The sequence below is a fragment of the Sorex fumeus genome, unplaced genomic scaffold, assembly GCF_029834395.1.
Source record: "Sorex fumeus unplaced genomic scaffold, SorFum_2.1 ptg000009l, whole genome shotgun sequence".
NCBI lineage: Eukaryota > Metazoa > Chordata > Mammalia > Eulipotyphla > Soricidae > Sorex > Sorex fumeus.
The window spans coordinates 12,215,543-12,230,119 of NW_026606066.1; the positions used below are offsets into that span (position 1 = coordinate 12,215,543).

The window sequence follows — 14,577 nt, forward strand, 5'->3', positions numbered from 1 at the left end:
GCAGGTATGAGAAAGCAAGTCATTTTTCTCATTCCCTGGCTGTGAAGGAGGTTTAGTTTCTAGGCTGGCATTTCTGTCCCTTTAGAGAGAAATAAACTGAAAAGGATTCTTTTCATCCCATTACAGCCTAAGGTCATACATGCCCACTTTCAGGTGCTAGGCAGGAAAGAGAAGGTGGAATAGAAGATGCCTGGTGTTATATTAAGGAGAAGTTGCTTCTCTGCTGGAGGCTCTTTCCTTGTGAGATGATTTGGGCACTTTTTGGAGATTCTGAGTCCTTTTCAGGAAGATGTACTACATCTGACTTCAGAGAAGTCTGACTCACAAAGGTTTCTCATAACCATACTTTTACCATTTTTCTCATAATCATTCTTTTGTCAAAGAATTCAATTGGTACCAACATCTTGTATTGGCTGTGAACCATGGTAAGTGCATCTATTATTTTCAAGTTCTCTTGGTGGATTTACTACATGGTTCCAGGGATACCTGTTTCAAATTCATTTACTTTTCAACAGTTTAGGAAAACTTACCGGGGTTCCATCAGACCACTTCCAAGAGCCAGGACTCAGTGGGTTTCTTTTATTAAATCCAATCCAGAACTGTCTTTCTTCTGTTCTGTGAAAAAAGAAACAAAGAAAATTTGCCTTTTCCTATCGGATTTATATTTTGCAAAAAGTGCAAGAATATGTTCCTCTGGACTGGGCATAATCTGGAGCTGCAAAGGGGGAAGGGTTCGCCTCACTGCCCATTTCTCTTAGTGTCACCTCAGTTTCTCACAGTTAGGGCAGAAGGTGTCCTGTACAGCAAGTCCACTACCTTCTGCAAACAGGAATGGCCACCTCTTTAAGCAGTATGAGAGCACATGGGGCATCTCTTCCCTAGAGGATGTGCTTTTCCACCCTATAGTACTATTTATATTATACCATGAGGCATTCATTTGTTGTTATTTTTCAACTGATCATTAGGTTAATCACTATCACCCCACTTAATAAGAGGTGCATAGCAAGTTTGGGTCCCCACTGTCCCCAGATTCCAAAATGTAAATCTGAGAATCAGAGTGAGGAATAGAAAACTGCCTTCTGCAGTCACTGCTGGGGGTCCACTTGGCAAGAAACTCCCCCAGAACCTTCTTCTCTCTTATTAGATGGAGGACAAATATGTCAAAACATGGAACACTTAATAAATCAAGCAATAAAGTCTAATTGTACCATGGGTCAGATCACTAAGATCATTTTCTGAGAATAATTTTGAAGAATTAAAGATTTAAAGGATTCAGAAGTCATGACAGATGCTTTATTTTCCTTGGAGTGGCATTGCAAGCATGCTCTGAAGCAGTCCCTTCTTCAATATTTGAGCAACTCTGCTTGAATGAACAAATGAAAGCAAAATATGCCTTTGAAAACCCAAGAGATCACAGGGAATGCTCAGTCAAGGTTGTGGTTACATGTTACACTCAAGGCTGCGGGGAGGTGAGGACACTGCCTAAAGGTACAGCCAACCATATGCAGCCCAGGGGTCCCAGCTGGAGAGACGCGTCACCTTCCTACACTGAGGACTTTTTATTCCTTTCCTTACTGAATTCAGAGCTCTGTATTTTTCCTGCTATAGACTAGAACTGAGAAAATGAACTGGTATTTATTTTCTCACCATCCATGTCCTAAAATTAGGCAATTTTATTTAATTTTGATGTTTTTGTTTTTTGGAACACAACCCAGCTGGGTTTTTTTTTCCCTGACTCTGTGCTCAGGGATCATTACTGGAGGTGTTCATGTGACTTATGCAGGGCCAGAAATCAAATCCAGGTTGATCTGTGCAAGGTAAGAGGACCCTATCTGTTGTACTATTTCTGTAGCCCCAATTATGTAATTTTAAGGAAAGCACACAAACACATGTCTGATTAATAAATTAGAAATGGAAAAGGAAAGGAAAATAATGCAAGGAAAATAACTCTGTATGCTTACAATGAGAATTTTTTAATTTGCAATGTATAAGTATCAGATTTGATTGACTTCCCTGGAAGGTTGGGAGAGAGAGAGAGAGAGAGAGAGAGAGAGAGAGAGAAGAAAACATACAGAGAAGAGATTTTGTGATAAAGTGCTAAAGATCAATACTTAGATTATTCATAGTAAATTCCATGAGAAAATACAGGGAGTGAGAATTTACAGAAGTAGATATGTTATAATGGTAGCACTGTAGCACTGTCCTCCTATTGTTCATCGCTCAAGCGGTCCCAGTAACGTCTCCATCGTGAGACCTGTTGTTACTGTGTTTGGCATATCGAATACATCACGGGTAGCTTGTCAGGCTTTGCCACAAGGGCGAGATACTCTAGGTAGCTTGCCAGTCTTTCCGAGAGGGGCGGATAAATCGAACCCAGATCTCCCGGGTTGGCCGCGTGCAAGGTAAATGCCCTGCACTCCTGGCAAGCTACCCATGACCGTATTCAATCAGCCAAACACAGTAAGAAGTCTCACAATGGAGACATTACTGCTATAATGGTATTTGATCTTATAGCCAAGTTAGAAGCAGTTTACATGTTGAAGTTTACTCATAAACAAACTTTAAACTTTATAAGTATATTTTGCAAGGAGCTAAAGTCATGAAGCAAAACTACAATTTCAAGCAATAAACAGATGTTTGTCTATCCCTCAGAGATGTGGCCCCATACCTGGATACCAGGTAGCTGCTTGGTCTTTTCATCAGCGGCAGAAAACTGACTCAGCAGTTTCTAGTGAAACCAGAAGGTTGTATTAGAAGGTGTCACAAGTGAATTTGATAAACAACTTGGGGAATATGTTTTCAGATCAACAATTTTCTGCAGAAACTACAAGTCCATTGGCCACTTATTAGTGTTCTCAGAAAAGAGTTCTGAGGTGAATGAAAATGCTACTTCAGAAGACATAATAATGCTAAGGTAGGTGACATTCAATAAGAATATAAAATTGCTTGCATATGTTTTCTCTTTCACAACTAGATCATAGCTGGTTTTAGGTTTACAGTTCATACTTGAGTTTTATTTTTATTTATTTTTGATGTAAAGTATTTTTATTTAGGGGACATGAGAGTGTGTTCCAGAGAGAATGTGGACACCTCTAGAGGTGAGAGAGAACTGAAGGTACCCCATAAAGGAAAAGAAAGAAACTGAACATCCCAAGATGAAATGCAGGTGACCGCAGAATTATGCTATGCCAATATTTGAAATTTTAAACAAATATTTGGCATATTCACCTCTGATAAATAACATAGAAAGGAAAAACAAAAACAGAGCCATCATAAAAGTGGCTCAAAATCTAACAATCTGGAAGCTTTATATCAACTATAGACATATCCAGGTATTCCTGCAAATTCAAGCCCAGGGGAGTATGTTGCATAAAAGGAAATAAAATCTATGGGCATAAAGGACCAGTTGTGCTGGAAATTCAACCAATCAGTGCTTGAAAAACTTCCCACTTACCGTATCTGCACTGATAGAAGACCTTATTTACATGAAGGAGACCTAGTTGTGGATTATCCTGCCTTTTGGTCCCCTACCCCAGGCATAGCTCAAGTGATCATGGGTCTGTGTTTTCCAGGCTACAGTCCCTAAGTACCCACAGATGTTTTTCCTTCGATGAAAGGACCAGGCATTTGTCCTCTGTCACTAGCCCTAAGAAACTCTTACTGGGAGACCAGATATTTTAACTGTTTTTTTCAAAATTAACAAGTATTTACCTATTAAATCTTAAATGCAAAAGCTTGTTCACAAAATTTTCTTCCTCGATATGAGCAAAACTTGCAAGATGAGCTCCAAATTCTTCACAAAATGCCTCAGCCTCTCTCCATGTTCTTTTCATCAGGACTTTTTCACTATTAAATACCTGTATAGTGAAAGAAAAATAATTTATTAACACTGTCATGACTTTTAAATTCAAGACAGGAAAATATCAGTAATGCTGTCATTATTTATAATAAGAACTTGAATAATAAGGTAAAAATCACATTTGTTGAATTAGAATGTGCATACTAATTTAAAAACTATTATTTTCTTCTATTATGGGGGTTTAGTTTTGGTATTTTTTTAATTAATTTTTTTGTATTTTTGAATCACCATGAGATAGAGCATTACAGAGTTGTTCATGGTTGTTCCCACAGCCATCCCTCTACCAGTGTAATTTCCCAGGATCAATGTCCGCAGTTCCCCTTCCAACTCCCCAAACCACCCCCAACCCAGCCTGCCTCTATAGCAGGCAACTTTCTTCTCTCTCTCTTTCTGTCTCTCATTTTAGGCATTATGGTTTGCAATACAGATGCTGAGAGGTAATAATGTCTATTCCTTTACCTAGTTTCAACACTCAGTTCTTGTCTAGAGTGATCATTTCCAACTAATGCTGTCGTAAAGGACCCTCCTCTATCTTAGATACCCTTAACCCCCCACAGCTTTAGAGGGCTGGTCAATGGTTGGAAATACTATTTTATTTTCATTCTTACAATAAATTCATGAGATGGATATGAAAAGCTCAGTTTTATAAATGAATTCCTAAGGACTCTCATTTAATACCCCTGAATTGTAAGTTATTGACATATAATTGTTCCTTGACAAATGGCAGTTGGTGAGGAGAGTCAGGCTCAGAGAGATTATATATTTCAGGTATTAAAGCTAAGAACTGGAAGAGCTAGAATTAAATACAGCATTTCTTGCTTCCAAAAATTATGACTTTCCATCCTACCTGATCACCTGGCAAATTAGAACTGGCTGGATGATCATGAATCTGGTTGATCCATAGAAATAAATGAGAAAGGGGACATGGCTTCTAAGGTAAGTGAATTTTATTGTCTTTGGGTTTTACCTACCCTAAATTCTCTGCTATTTTTCACTTGTCCTTACAGCATTGGGAAGAAGTTAATTAAATGTAAGTTCTGCCTTTGAGTTTATTTAGAATCAGTAATGAGGGATCAAAGACCCAGAGCACTAGACCCTGGGCTTCTCTTCATTTTTAACTGACCAACACTGAACCCAAGCCTCTGATGCCAGGGAGCCACTCTGCATCTAGCTTTCGGCAGGCTTTGATTTGTTGAGCACAGAGTGAAAACTTTCTCAGTCCTGCAGACCATAACACAGCCTTTGAATCTTTTAAAATATATATGTCTAATTGTGCTTCCTCTGGAACCTTTTTTTGAATCACTTAAAATTCATAAATACTACCAACATGTCCACCAAACAACTGTATATGTGTTGACACATTAGGGTGATATGGGAAAAGGCACTGGATTGGGGGGTTGGAGAGATAGCTCAAAGGAGGCCAAGTTTTAGTGACCAGCACCACATGTTCTTCTGAATCCTGCTGATAGTGACCTCTGGGCACAGAGCCAAGTAGCCCAAACAAACAAACAAACACACAAACAAGAAACAACATAAACAAACCAAGGATTAGGGTTAGTTAGGAGTCTCAAGACTAGGGAATAATTTCAGTTCTATCAATAAATAGTGTAATCTTAGGCAAATTACTTTATCTGGTCAGCCTCAGTTTACTAATTTCTAAGGTTTAACTTATTGCTGAGTTGTGAGATGTGAGACTTGTGAGACCTGTCTCACAATGGCGACATTCCTGGTGCCCACTCGAGCAAATCGATGAACAACAGGAGGACAGTGCTACAGTGCAGAGCTAACTTACTGCTTGGAGTTACTTTTGGTCCTGTTATGCATTCACAGGTGCTTAGTGTCTTGCATCAGAGGACAGTATCCCTAAAGATAGAATTTATCTCATTGGGTTCTCCTTGTGCCAGGTGCCAATCTTACTTTTCTCCTAAGATTTTCAAAATTTATAAAATAAACTAATGGCAAAACAACAAACAAATGTAATATTTCAAAAATGTCTTTCTGGCAAGGAGATTGTAGATACTTATTTTTAATCTGGAATCTAAAGAACTTGTAAGCATAAATTTCTTTAAACAAATTTGCAAGCAGACATTTATATACAAGCACACAATTATATGTATTAACTTGCTTGATCTTCAGGTATTTGGCAATTTGCAGAGTTATCCTTAGCAGAAGATTTGCCTTGACTTATAATAAGAACTTTTTTTCCTTGTTAAAAATGATCCAGAATTGTATTCATTTAATGCCCAGTGAATGCCTGCCTTGTTAGCTTGCTGTATGCAATATAACAACAACTTGAATTGGGGCTTTGATATACTTTATGAAGATTTCAATTTTCCTGGAATCTCTCAATATTTTTGCTTAAAGTTAGTTTTTGGAATATAACCAACTGCATAGAGACAGCAAATATTAGTTAAGCACTTGCTCTGTTCTTAGCATTGAGATACAAAATTAAAATGATATTAATCCCATTGAAAATGCCTATATAACCTTTACATCACCTTGAAGCAACTAGACAGGCCAGGTTCTGACTCCCAGTCCAAATAGCAAGTATAAAAGGGCAACTTAAATTCAGGTTCATTTTCCTTCTGATTTTCCACTGGCTGCTTGCATAGGGACATTGCCTTAAAGTTTCTGCAGTCTTTCACTTCCCAGCGACCAGGCGGACTGCTTCCTCGCATGACAACACAACCACCACTGGAGACTGTAAGAAGAAAACAACACTTTACAACCAGAGGAACAGAACATTTTGTGATTGAAAGAGAACTCTTCAATGTGTTGAAAACTGACATTTCATAATGAGGTAACTAAACAAGAACAATAAAGATGAAAAGAGATGTTTTATAGACACAATCTCATGTCTCTTTATTGCTGCAGTGAAAACTTAAAAGAGGAAACAATGAGAGAAGAGACAAATGTGGGCATTTTGTACTCAGTAAAGAATGGGAAACGCATAGTGCTTCAGTGTGAGTCCAAAATATCCCCTGCATCTCATCCGATGACAATTTCCCTTTACTTTCAATTACTGAGTTTTTGAAGTGTGAAAAGAAAAATTTAACACACCATTTATTGAGTACCTATTCTGCATGCTGTGTGCTTAAGCTCCATTGTGAAAAACCAGGGGAAAATACACAGTATTTATTCTCAGAAAAAAAAGACTCAGCAGGGGAAAAATATGTATGAATGATGAATTCAAGGTAGATTTCAAGGTTCATAATAGAAGACTGGAATAGCAGCCATGCGGAGTAGAGAGAACGAGGGAGTGAGACCGGGGGACAGGAATAAGGACAGACATCAGGGCAAAGGGAAAAACTGACTGGTTAACAACAAAACTCCATTTTATTCTTTTGTATATGTTTAAGCTTTTTTTTTTTTGCTCTTTGGGTCACACCCGGCAATGCTCAAGGGTTACTCCTGGCTCATGTTCTCAGGAATCACTCCTGGTGGTGCTCGGGGGACCATATAGGATGCTGGGAATCCAACCTGGGTCGGCCATGTTGGCTGCGCGCAAAGCAAATGCCCTACCCGCTGTGCTATCACTCCAGCCCTGTTTAAGCATTTTTAAAGTTAAAACTTCTTTTACAGAATGAAATTTAAGGAGTTCAGGAAGTTTGCATCAAATTTATATAACCTCTAATACAGCTTAAAACACACATGTGCACACACACACACATACATACTTTGAATTTTGTGAAAAGCACTAGTAGAAAACAATTTTATTCCAAAAATAAAGAGTATTAAAATTGAATAAGAAGGAGCTTCTTTTTTGAATCCAGTATGATAATTCAATTAAATCAACATTCAATAACAAAAATCTGGCATCCACATTGTGTCAGTCTAGGGTGTATGTATATGGGAAAGAGGAAAAACAAAACAACAAAATCCAACTCTTAGTTTAGTGTGTGGGTCAATTGTGATAACAATATGTGGAATGCAATAATAAAGTGTGCTCAAATTCTATTGGGAGATTTCAGAAGAGTGAGGAATCTGCTATATTAAAGGATACAAAGGATGTGACATTTGAAGAAAAGTTTGAGGAATAAAATGCAAAAAACTTTTCAGAGGATGCCTTTTTTTAAAAAAATAAAAAACAAACAATTATGGATAGAACCACTAAAGATATAACCCTATTCTGGATTATGTTATAAAATGTTGTCACTAGATACTAGATATTTGTCTTCATTTAATTCAGAAGTAACAGCTTACATTCTTGTACATACGGAACTGGCATTATACTTGTTAGCCATGTTTCATTTGTTTTATGCTCACAGAAAAACCAGGGAGAGGGAAAATGAGAGTGGGAGTGAGGGGGAAAAAGGAGCAGAGGAAGACTTACAAAGAGTGCTTCATAAAGGAACAGAAAAGAATGAGAAAATATGAGGAAACTGAAGTACAAGGATTAGTGTCTTGGCATAGGCCCAGATGATAAAATAGATTCACAAGAAGCTCTTAATCATGTGTATGTGCACTGCTGCATCAATGAGTGTCAAAGAAGATGAAAATAATGGAACTAAATGAGGAAACATAACTACCATGGCCCAAAGAGAAGAGGCCAAAAGGGCTTGGTTTTATAAAGGTCATTAGTTGGTTCCACTGATTATAACAGCGATTTATAGTTGAAGAAGATGATTCTGAGGTACTTGATTTTCTGGGGCACGATTGTGAACGGGATTGCTTTTTTCATGTCTCTTTCCTCTGTCTCATTATTTCCATATAGGAAGGCCATGGATTTTTGAGTATTGATTTTATAGCCTGTGACTTTACTGTACAAGTCTATTGTTTCTAGAAGTTTCTTGGTAGAAGCTTTAGTATTCTCTAGATATAGTATAATATCATCTGTGAATAGTGAGAGCTTGATTTCTTCCTTTTCTATCTGTATGCCCTTAATATCTTTTTCTTGCCTAACTCCTATTGAAAGTACTTCCAGTACTATATTGAACAGAAGTGGTGAGAGTGGGCATCCTTGTCTTGACCCTGATCTTAGAGGGAAGGCCTTTAATTTTTTCCCCATTGAGGATAATGTTTGCCATAGGTTTGTCATAAATGGCTTTGACTATTTTGAGAAAAGTTCCTTCTAAGCCCATTTTGGTGAGAGTTGTCATCATAAAAGGGTGTTGGATGTTGTCAAATGCTTTCTCTGCATCTACTGATATGATTATATGGTTTTTATCTTTACTTTTGTTGATATGATAGATTATGTTGATTGATTTCTGAATGTTAAACCATCCTTGCATCCCCAGGATGAATCCCACTTGGTCGTAGTGTATGATCTTTACTTCAGAATCAGCTTAACTAAGGAGGTAAAAGGACCTCTGCAAAGAAAACTACAAAATGCTACTCCATGAAATAAAAGGGGACACGAGGAAATGGAAACATATCCCCTGCTCATGGGTAGGAAGAATTAACATTGTCAAAATGGCAATACTCCCCAAGGCACTACACAGATTCAATGTGATCCCTATAAGGATACCCATGAAATTCTTCAAAGAAATGGATCAAGCACTCCTAAAATTCATTTGGAACAACAAAAGCCCACGAATAGCTAAAGAAATTCTTGGTAAAAAGATGATGGGAGGCATCACCCTCCCCAACCTCAAACTCTACTACAAAGAGTTAACAATTAAAACTGCATGGTACTGGAACAAAGGCAGAGCCGCAGACAAATAGAAAAGGGTGGAATATCCCTACACACAACCCCAAACATATGAACATCTAATCTTTGATAAGGGAGCAAGAAATGTGAAGTGGAAGAAGGAAAATCTCTTTAACAAGTGCTGCTGGCATAATTGGACAACCACATGCAAAAAAAATGGGCTTAGATCTTGACTTAACACCATGTAAAAAAGTCAGATAAAAATGGATTAAAGACCTCAACATCAGACCAGAATCCATAAGATACATTGAAGACAAGGTCGGCAAAAGCCTCCACGATATTGAGGCTAAAGGTATCTTCAAAGATGACATGCCACTGACCAAACAAGTGGAAAAAGAGATAAACAAATGGGACTATATTAAACTAAGAAGCTTCTGCACTGCAAAAGATACAGTGACCAAAATACAAAGACAATCTACAGAATGGGAAAGGATATTCACCCAATACCCATCCGATAAGGGGTTGATATCAAGGATATACAAAGCACTGGTTGAATCCCGCAAGAAGAAAACATCCAACCCCATCAAAAAATGTGGTGATGACATGAACAGAACTTTGTCAAAGAATAAATCCGAATGGCTAAAAGGCACATGAGAAAATGCTCTATATCACTAATTATCAGGGAGATGCAGATCAAAACAACAATAAGATAACATCTCACACAGAGACTGGTCCACATCTAAAAGAACAAAATCAATCGATGTTGGCGTGGATGTGACGAGAAAGGGACTCTCCCTCACTGCTGATGGGAATGCTGACTGGTTCAGCCCTTTTGGAAATCAGTATGGACAATTCTTAAAAAATTAGAAATTGTGCTCTCATTTGACCCAGCAATACTACTCCTTGGAATATATCCCGGAGAGGCAAAAAAGTATAGTTGAAATGACATCTGCACTTGTTCATTGCTGCTCTGTTCACAATAGCCCAAATCTGGAAAACACCCGAGTGCCCGAGAACAGAAGACTGATTAAAGAAACTTTTGGTAAATCTAAACAATGGAATACTATGCAGCTGTTAGAAAAGATGAAGTCATGAAATTTGTACACAAGTGGTACTACATGGAAAGTATCATGCTAAGTGAAATGGGGCAGGAAGAGAGGGACAGATATAGAAAGTCTGCACTCATCTGGGAATATAAAGTAACAGAATGGGAGACGAACACCCACGGATAGTTAAGATAAGTACCGGGAGGTCTGCTCCACTGCTTGGAAGCTGGCAGCAGATGGGAGGAAAGGCAGCTCAGAGAGAGAAGGGAACACCAAGTAAAGAGTGTTCGGAGGACTCGCTTGAGATGCAAGATGCGTGCTGAAAGTAGACTATAGACTGAACACGATGGCCACTCAATACCTCTTTTGCAAACAACAACACCCTAAGGAAAAGAGAGAGCAAAAGGGAATGATCTGCCACAGAGGTGGGGTGGGGTGGGGGGGATAGGATAGGGGGGTGGGAGGGCTACTGGGTTCATTGGTGGTGGAGAATGGGCACTGGTGAAGGGACTGGTACTTGATCATTGTATAACTGACCCCAAGCACAAAAATTTGTAAGTCTACAACTGTACATCATGGTGTTTTACTAATAAATTTTTTTAAAAAAAAAAAGTTAAAGAAGGAAGCTTGAAGGTCATCAGTAAGGAGAGAATGCATCATGTAGCTGTCCCAGCCATGACTGGAGCTTTGCAGGTCTACTGAGTATGACTTTGAAATGCAGTTACAATAGAGCCAAATCAAAAACAGGGGTTGCTGTGCAGTAAAAGTTTAATAAAATCAAACTGAAAATCTGAGTGGAATCCACAAACAAGATACATAAATGAAGTTGCTGCAATTGAAGGGGGAATTAAAGCATGAAATTTGCCTGATTGCTGCATCCTTTCTTTCCCATCACCATTTGACCTCAGTCTGAGGTCCAGGGTTCTAATTCTAGTATTATTTCTTCATTTTAAGCTTGAGCAGGCTAATAAACTTGAGCAGTTTAATCACACACATGAAAAAACCTTGCCTTAAAATATGGGGGTAATATTTCCTTTTCTTTCATGAAAGCCAAATAAAACACCCTGTGTTTATTAAATACCCTGTGTTTAAAATACCCTGACAGATCGAAGGACTAAAACTACTTCTAAGATGTTGCTACTGTTCTTATTATGACTGTTTTCAGTCTAAAAGCTGGGATTTCATGGCATGAGATCTGCCTGCATGTTCAAAAAAATTTTTTTAAAAAGGCTAGAATCAGCAAGTTTAAAATGCAATATACTTTTTTGTTGGTCTTGCATTTTGTCTTACTTTTCCACATCAGACAATGATTAAATAGCTTTGGTTTTAGACATTATAGATATTCCACTCATCTTCATTAGGAAGAAGGAGATGTTTGTGAATAGCTATGAAGATGAAAAGTGCTGCAGGAGTGTTATTGGTATTCTAAAGTGGTTAACTTAATGGAATATTTGACCCAAATTTTAGAGTCTCAGCCCCAAAGAAGCTGTAAAGTGGTATAATAAAGGGAGTATGGACTAAGGGAGATATAAATGGAATTTATAAACCTATATCGTGAGGATGCTTGCAAAGCCAAATAATAATAGAACATGGGAGAGAGCAGAAGTAGTCTTTCTCCCAGAGAAAATGTTTGCAAATTTGATAACTCATTTCCCATTGGAGGGAAAATCTCATTCTATTCTTTAGTCAGACTAGTCAAATTCTTACTTCTTTGGTCTTAACCCTACTCACCCCTTTCTTTTTCCTCCTGTTCTTCAAGAATAAAAATGAAGTAAATCAGTGGGACAACAAACTGGGGGTTCTTAAGTGCCGTGCAGCTTTCTGTTCCTGTAGCTAGCATTTTATATGGGTTTCTCTATTTAATTAAAAAAATTCTAGGGGCGGCATGGGGAAATAATGCAGTGGTAGAGTGCCTGCCTTGCATGTATAAAACTGTGAGTTCGATCCCTGGAAATACATACAATGTACTAGTGGGATTTCCAGCACCACAACAAAGTCTGTCCTTTACGTAACTTGGCAACCAAATGTGTACGAACACTACAACCAAAGCATGCATCCTGGTCACTGAAACAGCACCAGCAGCAACAAAAAGAAGGGGAAATGTTTTTAATTGAAAAATGTTAAAAACAACTTAGTGTCAGTTATTAATATTTACAGTTTCCTAAAGGAAACACTGAGACACAGAAGCTTAGTAAATTCCTAAGTTCATACGGGGAGTCAGAATTAGATTTGGACTTGAAACCAGATTTATATGGGGTCTACTGTGAGATAATGTCAAGGCATTCAATAAATAACTTGAAGAAAAACACTGAGTGGATAATTAAATCTTCACCTCAAGTTTTGCCTCATCATTTCCATAGAGCACCCCGTATTCCTCTGGTCATTTTTTTCTCTCCTTCAAGTGGCCAGAGCCTGTCATTGAATATATATGAACTGTTATATTTTACCTCCTATGATAAGAAATATGATAAGAGATAATGGAGTTTAAGAGGTGTGCCCAGATTTGTCCTCAGTTTAGTAGCAGTTCATTCCAGAACTCTGATGAGCAATATTGTGGATAAGCCAACCTGGACACCTGCCAAAGGGTTTTCGTCATTTTGTGTACATAGAGTATCATAGAGAAAACAGATCTGACCTGCTCTATCAGGACCACAAAATTCCATGTCACTGGCAGATGGATCCCATTAACATAGGGCAATTTGAGAGGTAAATATGCCTTAGACTTGTCCCAAAAACACATGAACAACACACCTTTTCTATTGTAGTATCTGTCTAGAAGCAGATCTTTTATTACAAGTTTGAGTGATAAGGCAAACATAGAGATCAGAAAGTGTTCCTTTTTTTTCTGTTCAGACACTTAACAAAAATAAATTTAACTTGAAAAACCTTCACAATGATGAAATTACTTATTTGTTTTTATCATATTGTTGCCTACATTTATACTGAATATTTAAATCTAACAACAAAGGACATTTTGTTTTCTAATATATTAGCTACTCTCTAAATAAGAAAGGCCCTATTTATCATCTTTCCCTTTAATTAGTGCTACTAATTAATGGGAATCAAGACTGGGTTTCCTGTTTTACCTGAATAATTATTGCCCTTAAAACACCAAGTGCCAGACTCTCATTTGTTATTGGTTTATAAGAAAAAGGTGTAATTTCCTGATGTTTTGGCATAAAAAAAATTTTAGTGTGAAAAGAAATGTGGATATATGACAGATTAAGTAAAAAGGTCTTGAATTTGAATTGAATGTATCAGTTTTAACTAAAGAAGCAGACATTCTTACACACACACACAAACACATACGCAAACTTTCTAGTTCTATACACTGAAATAGCTTAGAATAATAACAAAGCAACAAGCACTCATATTCTTGTGTGATAGGGAATTAATACTCTCCCTGTTTAGTTGAACCAGCTTTTTGTTTTTTAAGAAATGGGCGTTTCTAGGTCTCTAGAACAAAAATGTTCCCTTTGTCACACCAATAACAAAAAAGGTATTACAGACAATTAGTATTATATTAAAAGGACTTAAGAAAGACAAATTATCCTTTAAAACAAAAATAATTGCAATGGGTTAGATATGTGCAGTACATTTAAAAGTCTTACTTCATTGTAGTGTTTTAAAATCTTCTAAATCCGAGTAAGATAGTGTTGGAGGATGCCAATGACAAATAATCATTTTAAAAGAAAAGAATTAAGCATTTCTTTGGTCTTTACTACAAAACTCTAAAAAGGTAAAGGTAAAGGCCCTCCCGTTGATCGTCGATTTGCTCGAGCGGGCCCAGTAACGTCTCCATTGGAGACTTTGTTGTTACTGTGTCTGGCATATCGAATACTCCCGGTAGCTTGCCGGGCTCTCCTTAGAGAAACCAAAAGATTGAGAGAAATAGACTTCATAGAAATAACCTACAATGGAAGAAACCCCTAATGAATGAATAGGTTTAGACACTGATTATTAATGGCAACTGACATTACAAAATGTGGGAAAATGAGATACAATACTCTCTGAACATATATACAACCATCTACTAAATATTTTTCATGCACACACAAAATAAAATGTATGTTGGTTCAGGC

The 14,577-nt window shown here is 37.6% G+C and overlaps 1 protein-coding gene across 1 annotated transcript in view; it reads right to left on the reverse strand.

Annotated features, from left to right (window-relative positions):
- The window catches only part of PLA2R1 (phospholipase A2 receptor 1), a 153,907-nt gene that overhangs the window by 40,352 nt on the left and 98,978 nt on the right, over nucleotides 1–14,577 (reverse strand). Inside the window, exons 14-16 of the mRNA XM_056110442.1 lie at nucleotides 6,358–6,560; nucleotides 3,712–3,857; nucleotides 531–615 (exon numbers count right to left, since the gene is read on the reverse strand). Coding sequence (XP_055966417.1) covers nucleotides 531–615; nucleotides 3,712–3,857; nucleotides 6,358–6,560 — 434 coding nt within the window. The remainder of the gene's footprint in view (nucleotides 1–530; nucleotides 616–3,711; nucleotides 3,858–6,357; nucleotides 6,561–14,577) is intronic.